The sequence below is a fragment of the Protobothrops mucrosquamatus genome, unplaced genomic scaffold (genome assembly GCF_001527695.2).
Source record: "Protobothrops mucrosquamatus isolate PMUCROS unplaced genomic scaffold, P.Mucros_1.0 scaffold4270, whole genome shotgun sequence".
Lineage (NCBI taxonomy): Eukaryota > Metazoa > Chordata > Lepidosauria > Squamata > Viperidae > Protobothrops > Protobothrops mucrosquamatus.
In genome coordinates, this window is record NW_015390188.1 from 1 (window position 1) to 10,678 (window position 10,678).

Below are 10,678 nucleotides of genomic sequence, written 5' to 3' on the forward strand. Positions count from 1 at the left end.
GCAGTCCTTGGAAAGGAATATTATACATCCCCTAAGCTGTTGCTGGACAGGAGGAGAGAAAAGAAAGAAATCATATGAGGAGAGGGTAGAGTTTTGAGTAGGCGAAACGTTCATTTTTGCATTTACAAGCTGATGATAAAATGCGATGCAATAAAGACGGACTGCTGTATCAATCAATGTTAATATAATTGCCACAATTTATATAAGCCATATTGAATAACGCATGAGCAGAAAAAGAAGTAGGTCAGAATATGCTTATATATAAACATTTTCTAAAATATGAAATGCTCATCAACATCGATAGGCTGATAAAGCATGGATTGTAGTTAAGTGACACTATGTAGCTACTTCGCTTCCAGTGATAGCTTTCAGAATGCCCAATGGGAACATGAGACATCCGTTACTGTATCCTCTTTTTCAGAGTCACTGAAGAACCATCTAGACCAGGGGTAGTCAACCTTGGCTCTTTTATGACTCGTGGACTTCAACTCCCAGAATTCCTGAGCCAGCCAAGCTGGCTCAGGAATTCTGGGAATTGAAGTCCACGAGTCATAAAAGAGCCAAGGTTGCCTACCCCTGATCTAGACTTAAATAAAAGCAAAGTAAATGTTCGTTTTTGCTCATCTAGATACTGCTTTTTAATATTTGTACAATATTTATTTCTGCCTCTTCAATAGGTCAAGTAGACATGATTGTGGCTGGAGCTGGCACAGGAGGCACCATCACTGGTATTGCCCGAAAAATCAAGGAGAAATGCCCTGGATGCTCAGTAAGTCCCAAACAAGAACATGGGGTTCGCTGCTTAAGTTACTGATAGGGGTGTCTGTCTATATGTGTATACATATGTATACAGTATATGCCTTTATAGATTACCTTATAGGCCAGTGGTTCTCAACCTTTTTAATGCCGCGACCCCAACCGGTCGTAAGTCGAGGACTAAACCGGTCGTACGTCGATGACTAAACCGGTCGTAAGTCAAGGACTACCCAACCGGTCGTAAGTCAAGGACTTTCCCTGCCCGGGAGCGCCGCGCATGCGTGGTTCCGCCCCCTGCACCGGCCGAGGCGTAGCTGGCAAGCGGCAGAGACGGAGCAGGCTGACCACCAGCTGGCCCAGCCCAAGGGAGGTAAGGCACCCACCGGGAAAGGGGAAAAAAATGGCGCACAAAAAAATGGCGCACAAAAAAAATGGCGGACAGCCTTGCTTGGCGACCCCCGTGAAATGGTCGATCGACCCCAAATGGGGTCCCGACCCACAGGTTGAGAACCACTGTTATAGGTGCTGTTACAAACTCTGCAAATGGCAGGTGATTCAAAAAAGGCATTTCCTTCTCCGTGCAAACTGTACAAGAGACAAATAAAATGTCTTATCCTTCTGATTACAAAAACGATTTACAGTCATTCCTCTAATGATTGAAATCATGTTTATTGAGATGGCTGCTTTTTATAAACCTGATTGCTCTTGAGTTCATTTGCTACATTTAGCCATGAGAGTGTGTCTGCAGAGTGTTTGGACTGCTGGTCTGCTCAGTTCATTCCTATGATTACACTTATTCTTCAAGCACCAAAAGACATACGATGACATGTTATCACATGGCAGGACCTAATAGCTTTACAGTCATATTAAATGAGCAAACAGACATTCCTGGTGTATCTTACATATTATTGTGTGTTTTTTGGGGTAATTTCTTTCTTTTCTTTGTCTCAACGTTAGCTGCTGGCATAGCACTATCCAATATGAACTTTCCCATTTATTGAGAGCAATACAGGTGGTTATGTTCACTTTTTGAGAAATAAAATCAGTGCAGAGAATGGGCCCAAATATGAAACAGAGTGTGGTGTCGCCCTAATACAGGGGTAGGCAACCTTGGCTCTTTTGTGACTCGTGGACTTCAACTCCCAGAATTCCTGAGCCAGCATGGCTCAGCTTGGAAACCTCTCCCTTTCCCCTCAGCATGGCTGGCTCAGGAATTCTGGGAGTTGAAGTCCACGAGTCATAAAAGAGCCAAGGTTGCCTACCCCTGCCCTAGGCAGTCCTCTCTTATATATAAGGTTTTGGCTGCTGGTGGTGTATTGAAAAGAGCGGAGCGAGTTAATAACTTTCTGTATAAACTACTGTTCTCACATCCCAGGTAAACATTTAGAAAGGAAAAAATGAACTAGAGTTCCATAAAGGGTGGGGAAAATAAGCACCCAGGAAAACTTTTGATAAAAAAAGTCTTGGGAAGAATAAGGAGCTCCTTCCCCCCTGTGTGTATATACTAAAATTCACTATTTCCCAGGATAATTTTCTGTTTTGGAAGCAAACAACCCAAGGAGTTCTACTTTCCTTACACATCCTTGCATGAAATATCTGATTTGCCCTCTAAGATGATGAGTACACATATGCATTCTGCTTTAATTTCTTTTCTTAAATTAAGAAATTAAGAAAAGCTATGCTTAATTTTGTGGGAAATTAAATTTGACCCAAGTAGGAAATTATTTCTTAGAACAATTATTTAAGAATTGTCCCGGATCATGGAATTATGCAAATATCAAATTAATAGGGGTAATTGCTTTTTATTTATTTATGGTTCCAGATTGAAACATGGAATACCTATACAATACTTAAATTTTAAATGGAAGTACCAAAAGTTCCATTATTCAACTTAGACATTTCCCAAGGCATAACTGCAGAGGCACCCCAGTGATGCAGTAATGTTGATTTACTGTAGTCATGTCTGTGATTTTATTTAATTGTCTTTTTAATATCTGTATATTTAAAATCAAAATACTATTTCAATAACAAATTGCTCTTTAGATTGTAGGTGTTGACCCTGAAGGATCTATCCTAGCGGAGCCTGAAAAATTAAACGTAACTGACAAGACAATTTATGAAGTGGAAGGTATTGGATACGATTTCATACCCACAGTTCTGGATAGATCGGTAAGGAAGGTTTCATATACATATCCTTTAGTGCTGTGATTTTCAACCTTGGCAACTTTAAGATATATGGACTTCAGTTCCCAGAATTCCACACCTCTTAAAATTGTCACAATTGAGAAACATTGCTTTAGTGCAGTGATGGCGAACCTTTTAGAGACCGAGTGCCCAAACTGCAACCCAAAACCCACTTATTTATCGCCGGGTGCCAGGTGGGTGTGGCCCACTGCGTGGGCGTGGCTGTGGTAGTCATGGCAGAGTGGGTGGGTGTGGCCAAAGTGGGTGTGATCATCTCGATGGTGCTCGTGGGGAGGGATGCCTGTAGGGGCCAGGCAGGGTTGGGGGAGATCCAGGGGGTCTCTGGCAGGTGGGGCGGTGGGCAGTAGGCTAGTCCTGCGGGGATGCCATTGTCACAGGGCAAGGTGAGGCAGGGGCCAGGGCGGCTGCTGCCTGGCACCATCAGCCCCTGCACACAGAGGCCAGCAAGCGCATGGTGCTGGGATGCATCCGGCCATGTGGGACCTCGGCAAGTTAGCGGGCAGCTGGTTGAAGAGGGATGGCTACCATCTCCGGGGCATGGTGTGCGTGCCCACAGAGAGGGCTCTGAGTGCCGCCTCTGGCACACGTGCCATAGGTTCGCCACCACTGCTTTAGTGTGACCCTCATTGAAATCCCTTTGGTTCTTAAGTGCAGGACTAATCTTTTTTTCCTTCTTATTTCCCTCATCCAAACTTAGCCTTTAATTTTTGTGACAATTTTGATATTCAAGTTTTATTTAGATTCCTGAACTTTTAACAGATCTGATCCCACTTTTGTCAATTTCTGAATTTTGGAAGACAAATTATTGTTACAGGAATTTTCCAGTATTTATAACAGGACTTATTCATAGCAAAATACGAGTCAGTTGCTCTTTCTTAAGAGCAGTCTGTTTGCTTTATATAGCTTGTGTAGTTTGGAAGACTTCCTGGAAGTGCATAGCACAGAAAAAAAAAAGGAAGATTCAGAAAGATGTTGTGCAATGCTTAAATGGGAATAGTTTGAAGATTCATGAGGTGCCTTATCTGACACAACGGAAAAACCCTGGACTACTGTATTTTAACTGTACTGTAATTTAATTGTATTATGGGATCCAGAGAATGTTTTTTCCCCCTGAAATTTGTATCAGTGGATCCAAGAATCCACTGCTAAATCCATTCCTCCTCTCCATGCATTTTCTGGCATATCTAATCAATTCTGGTCATCCCAAATGAGAATGAAGCAATAGCAACCAGCAGGTTTTCAACGGAATATCTTGCCTCCTGCGGTTGTGAATGCTCCATCACTGGACGTTTTAAAAAATAGACTGGACAACCACTTGACCAGGATGGTATAAGATCTCCTGCCTTGAGCAAGGGGTTGGACTAGAAGACCTCTGAGGTCCCTTCCAGCCGTATGATTCTGTGTTCTAGTACCAATGGATGACTCGTATGAAACAACAGGTCTAGAATAATGTTTGTGTGCCCTTTCTTCCTTCTAGGTGGTAGACAAATGGTATAAGTGTAACGATGAGGAATCTTTTGCCTTCTCACGCATGCTAATCAGAGAAGAAGGATTGCTTTGTGGTAAGCATAGTATAATCTGTAGTCTAGCCAATAATAGAATTGTGGCAACATTTTTACTTTTCATATCAGTTGGGCATTCTACTTCCATACCAGACAGTTTTTATGAAAAATGCAAACGGTGAATGTGGAACTCATGGATTTTACTGACGTCTTTACTTCTGCAAATATGCATCATGTGGTTTGAAGCAGTTCTTATAAGCACTAGTCGATCTCTTGAGTCAGGAGGATTTAGTCAAAAATAATATTAGTCAGGGGTCCCCAACCCCCGGTCCGTGGACCAGTATCAGGCCGCGGCATGCCAGCAACCGGTCCGCACAAAGTAGGAAAGCCCCATCCACAGGATGCAGGCAGCACACAAAACCACACCCCCTACGGTCTGCGGAAAAACCTCTCTCCACGTAACTGATCCCTGGTGCCCAAAAGGTTGGGAACCTCTGATATTAGTGACTTCAGATATTAGAAGATAATATTGCTTCACTAAGGAGGTCAGTTCAATAAAAGCCTCCTCTTTCTCTTCCCTAAGCCTTCCACTTTCAAAAGCCTTTAGAAGTATCATAGTTACACTAGCCCTTTGTAATCTTCCACCGCCTCATGCAGCAAGTTACTCGTGGAATACCCTTGACAATTGCCAGTAGTGACTGTTCCCTTTTTTATCTTTGCCCCGTTGCCTATAATTCGCAAACTCCTGTATACTTATGTCCTCATCTTGAGTACTTCATATAGCTCTTCTGGCTAATTACTAATTAAGAGGCTTTGGCCTCACACTCTTTCTTTTTTCCTTCCTTTTCATGCTGTGCATTCCAATATACTTGAATTCTGATAATCTCCTGTGTCTTTTGACAGGTGGCAGCTCAGGTAGTGCCATGTCTGTTGCCGTCAAGGCAGCCCAAGAGCTAAAAGAAGGCCAGCGTTGTGTTGTCATCCTTCCCGACTCTGTCAGGAACTACATGTAGGTACCCTGCTTTGTATGCCTCTTCCTTCCCTACACTGATTGAGATACGGCTGTCCAGCCATCCAAAGTCAAAGAGGAAATTGAAGGGCTACCTAAATTTATATTTAGGGCAAGCCCTTGAGGCAAGGACATCCATGAGGGGGGATCAAACTTTTAAGATGGCAACTGTGACTGACTGATCAAAGTCCTGTTCCTTTTTTTCCATGCATCACACATTAAAAATGACTAGGTTTTGATTGCACAGTCACAGATATTCTCTTGACTTTTTTGATCCCCCCCTGTGAGAGCTGTGGGTTTGGCATGGCAGGTGAGACAGCTTTCTGTGCCTTCTAACGTGGCTGTTGCTTCTTCTTCATTTAGAGCAGGGGTAGTCAACCTTGGCTCTTTTATGACTCGTGGACTTCAACTCCCAGAATTCCTGAGCCAGTCCACGAGTTGAAGCCCACGAGTCATAAAAGAGCCAAGGTTGACTACCCCTGATTTAGAGGTTGTTCTTGCTTCATTCCATTTTGCAGTCTAAAATCTAGCTTTTCAACATCTCAGCCTAGATGCTTTTGACTACCACAGAAAAATAGTAGTAAAGGAAACAGTCCTGTAAAAAGCTAGTTTGACCTATGAGAGAACCAACCGATAAAGCTTTTCTGCTAGCTACGTGTTTGAAATAAAGATACGTTAATCATTTTCTATGACATTGTATCTCACATTATCTTTATTGCTTGTTTACATTTAAAGCACCTAAACTGATGTTTGTGACTTACTTTCTTGGTGGTTTTTAGGTCTAAGTTTTTAAGTGACAAATGGATGATCCAAAGAGGATTCATGAAAGAAGAGGATAATGATATTAAGAAGCCTTGGTGAGATGATAAGATCTGTCATAGTTTAATAAAATGTGTCACGTTTCCGTAAGTTTTAAACCTAATTGAACCATCTTGTTGGCTTTTTTTTTCTTGCTTTCTCTGAGTACACGGGTATAGTTTTTCTCTTCTCTCAGCCTGGGTATGTGCATACCAGTTGGGTCTGAGAAAGTAGATTCTAACAAAGTGTTAATTTTTAAGCCAGAAGGCGCCTTTTAAAAATATTGATAGTTAATCCTTTCAAACAAGATGTAAAATCAAAAAGAGTCATTCATTCGTGGATTCTTAATGACTGGTTCAGAGGTATACGTGTCTCCATTCCAGTTGCTAGAGGGCATGAGCAAGAAAACGCCGTTGTGAAAGTTCTTGATTGTAAACTTCCCCTAAGCATCTAAATGGCAACTGTGGGAACCAGATGGGTCTTTGGTCTGAACCAGGATTCAACTTACATTTGATGGATGCCAGGAAACATGCTTTCTTTGCCATGGTGCCCTCCTTGTGGTACATCCTTTCCTCCCAAATTAGATTAGCTCCATTCGTTTTGATATTCTGAAAGGCCCTCAAGTCCTGGTTATGTTGTCAGGTCTGGAGCTCACGGGATGCTGGAGATTTGCCGAGATGGCTTCTGTTGGGGAGATGGCCATTTTTATTCCTCTCGTTACCTTCAGTTTGTATCTTTGGTTTTTGTATTTGTTAATATGTAATTTTTACACTTTGTAGCTGCAGCTTTTTGCGTTGTCGTTTTATTTTATTGTTGTGCACCACCCCTAGTCACTTTTGGTGAGGTGGCAGCATTTATATTTATTCCTTATTTAGAGAAGGAGATGGGCTTTGCTAAATGTAAGCATTGTGCAATACAAGCCTCTATAGCAGGGGTCCTCAACCTCGGCAACTTTAAGACTTGTGGACTTCAACTCCCAGCTGGCTGGGGAATTCTGGGAGTTGAAGTCCACAAGTCTTAAAGTTGCCGAGGTTGAGGACCCCTGCTCTATAGGTAAGGGCACACCTGAGAATGTAGAAAACCTTTTTAAAAATATCATTTTTATTTCTCTGTATTTCTTTCTTTAATGTCAGCAACAATAAGCTCTCAATACAAACTCTGCAATTTCCTGTTTGGCTCACAGTAGCATTCCTCTCAGTGTTAATTGCTCTCAGTGTTTTGGTGATGGTGTACACAGAATGCAAATAGAGGGGGTGCCTGAAACATACATTCAGTCTAAATTACCTTTCCTGCAAGTCAGGCAGGGATTAGCTGCTGTATTTACTCTTGAATACACTATTCTGCGTAATAATCTTTTCAGAAAAGCTTAAGTATGCAAAATACAATACAGTTTGTTCTTCAGTGCCTGAACCGCTAGGATATTTGTTCATTTTTCTAGGTGGTGGCACGTGAAAGTTCAGGAATTATGCCTGTCTGCCCCTCTAACTGTACTGCCAAGCGTTACCTGTGAAAAGACTATTGAAATACTCAGAGAGAAGGGATTTGACCAAGTACCAGTAGTGGATGAATCTGGGTATGTATAGTCTTCGATGGTTTCTTCCTTTGTTTGTTCCAAATAAATCCACTTTCTGAAGAGTGTAATGTTGGGAAATTATTGGTCTTATTTGGTTTTCTCGAGCAAAATCATGTCAGTCATGTGGGTTTGGTTGTACAAATTGCTGCGATGTGGTTGAATGGCAAAAGTATACAAAATAAATGTAGATGTTGCTCCTTCGGCTCTCTGCTGATTGAACTTGCATTCAGTTAGCAGAACGTAAGAGCCAGACATGGGCACTTGGCACACATGAAATGGGCTAAATCAGCTGAAGCAACAGATCCTCCAACCCTGTTTGTGTGTCAAGTCACAAGGACTGCATGATAGAATGGCACTTCCTTAAGTTTAAGGGGGGGGGGGAAGTGGAACTAAGGTTGCTGCTTTTAAAATCTGCTTTTAAAGTTACGACATGGTTTATTATGTTTTGAGAGAATTGTCATCACCTAAAAATGGCCCATAAAGTAATTAACCGAGTTCTGATTGCATAGCCTGCTAAATAAAAAGCCAATGGGATGGCCAAGCTGACCCAGGACAAATTGTGATCTGAGCAGGGAAGTCGTTCCCAAAGTTCACCCCAGTTTAATAAACAAGATTTGTTTAGTAAGTCTCTCATATAATCTGTGCTATTAGCAGCTCAGATGTAAAAGGTCCTGTATTGTCTGACCCAGACAGTATAAAATGTAACACATGGTAAACAGTGAGTAAGATGTAACAAAGAAAGAAATATCATTGTACTCTCACCTAGTCTGGCAGGTCTTTTCTATTATCAAAAGCTAACTTTTCCAAAGTTTCGGGAGCTATGTAGACACTAGTTAGTGATAAACTTTTGTTTAAAACAGGGGTGCCCAACCTTGGCAACTTTAAGACTTGTGGACTTAACTCCCAGAATTCCTCGGCCAAGTTTGTTTGATACAGTTTTATCCTGAAAAGATTCAAAATACACATTTTTAGAGGGCAGCAACTTAAGTGGAACAGGTCAAGGTGGGGAAGGGTCAACCTCTAACTAATTGGGAATTTCAGAATTCCCTCCTGCCCTCTGAAAAATGGGGGTGGGTTGGTAAAAGAAAAATAACAGTGTGAGATCCGTGTACTTGTCACCTGAATTTGTGGAAATGCTGATGTAAAGCTTTTAAATGAAAAAAAAAATGTTGATACAACTCATTCACTGCTTTGCTTGGGGTATCCTTTTTTAGACTGATTCTGGGGATGGTTACTCTTGGCAATATGCTCTCTTCGGTGCTTGCTGGTAAAGTACAGCCCTTGGATAAAGTCAGCAAAGTAATCTACAAGCAGTTCAAAACGGTATCGTGCCTTCTGTACATGTCTTTGTTTCTATTCCCTCCCCCCACCTTCACACTATGTCGAAAGAGTTTCTGAAAATCTCACATATTGATCAGTCACAGGAAAATTCAAATAGGAGGCTTACATCCTTCAAGTATTCGGGATTAAAAACACTCTGTTTACTGGTACTGTAGTGGTACCAGTAAACACAGTGTTGAGTATTCAGCTTCTAAAGCAGAGGTAGTCAACCTTGTCTCTTTTATGACTCGTGGACTTCAACTCCCAGGATTCCTGAGCCAGCTGTGCTGGCTCAGGAATTCTGGGAGTTGAAGTCCACGAGTCATAAAAGAGCCAAGGTTGACTACCCCTGTTCTAAAGCATGATGAAAGCAATGTTTCAGTGACTGGAATACCCTTTCTGTACACCAAAAATACCTTTAAATTGAGCTTTTAAAATTATTAACAACAATACTGTGGAGAACATATAGAAGCAAAATGCATGTAAATTTAAGGGGCAGAAACAGGGTAGTAGCAATCATGAAGTTTTTGTTGTATGCAATAAATTGAAATCACATGAAAATAAAACCAAAATCCTCCTTGGAAAAACATGTCTCTCTGTACTTTTTAACATGCATTGTTGAGAACTTCCATGTGTAGTCTCATCCTGCCTTCACTATGAAGCTATAACACTGATGTATTTTATTGCAGGAATGATAGCTGGTTGATGCTATAAATGGTTATTTTGGAGGTCTACGCTGTGTCTCAAGTGGACAAAATGCTTAAATGTTAACCGCATAGGGTCAAGAATATTTATTAGTGTATATCCTGATTTGTTTTTATTTTTTCCTGATTTGCACAGAAAAACACTCCATAAACATATAGTACATGGGATTTTTTAAGCACAGCTCATGAACCCCATACTCTTTTTTAAAAAGTATTGTTGGAAAACCACTAAGTGGAATGAGGATCAGAGTTCTTATCTAAATGTGAATGGTGTGTAAGAAATAATAGCAATGTCTTTTAAAATCATGCAACTTTCTCTTACAGATTCACTTGCAGGACAACTTAGGAAAGCTCTCTCATATTTTGGAAATAGATCATTTTGCTCTGGTGGTACATGAACAGATTCAGTGTGAGTATAAGGTTATTTGTATGCTGTTCCAAGTCAGTTTCTGCCTTTTTAACTAGCATGTTTAGGTCTATAAATTACTGATTTTCTAGTAAATTATAATGAGTTAACGTTTTCTATTGAATAAATTCAAAGAAACCCATAGCCATGAAATAATGCTACTTCCAGCTTCTCCAATTGAGTAGATTGGGCTTTTCTAAATCTTGGGTTGGACTGAAAAGAGTAGTGTATAAACTGTAATATGTATATTAATAGTGGTACAACCAAAACTTTAACTGAAGGGTGTTTTTTAACCTTAGCAGTGGTACTGATTCTGGTCCTGCCCTCATTACAATACAACGTCAGCCTGTAATTTTTAGAGAAAATGGATTGTGCACTGATTTCTACCTCAGTCTTCCATAACAG

The 10,678-nt window shown here is 41.0% G+C and overlaps 1 protein-coding gene across 1 annotated transcript in view; it reads left to right on the plus strand.

Moving 5' to 3' along the window:
* Positions 1-677: 677 nt before the first annotated feature.
* Positions 678-10,678, plus strand: part of LOC107298774 (cystathionine beta-synthase) — a gene marked incomplete at its 5' end in the record, with an annotated part of 13,931 nt that continues 3,930 nt past the window's right edge. Inside the window, 8 exon segments of the mRNA XM_015828140.1 lie at positions 678-769; positions 2,800-2,925; positions 4,439-4,523; positions 5,367-5,472; positions 6,252-6,329; positions 7,709-7,843; positions 9,058-9,166; positions 10,192-10,276. Of these exon segments, the coding sequence (XP_015683626.1) occupies positions 678-769; positions 2,800-2,925; positions 4,439-4,523; positions 5,367-5,472; positions 6,252-6,329; positions 7,709-7,843; positions 9,058-9,166; positions 10,192-10,276 (816 nt within the window).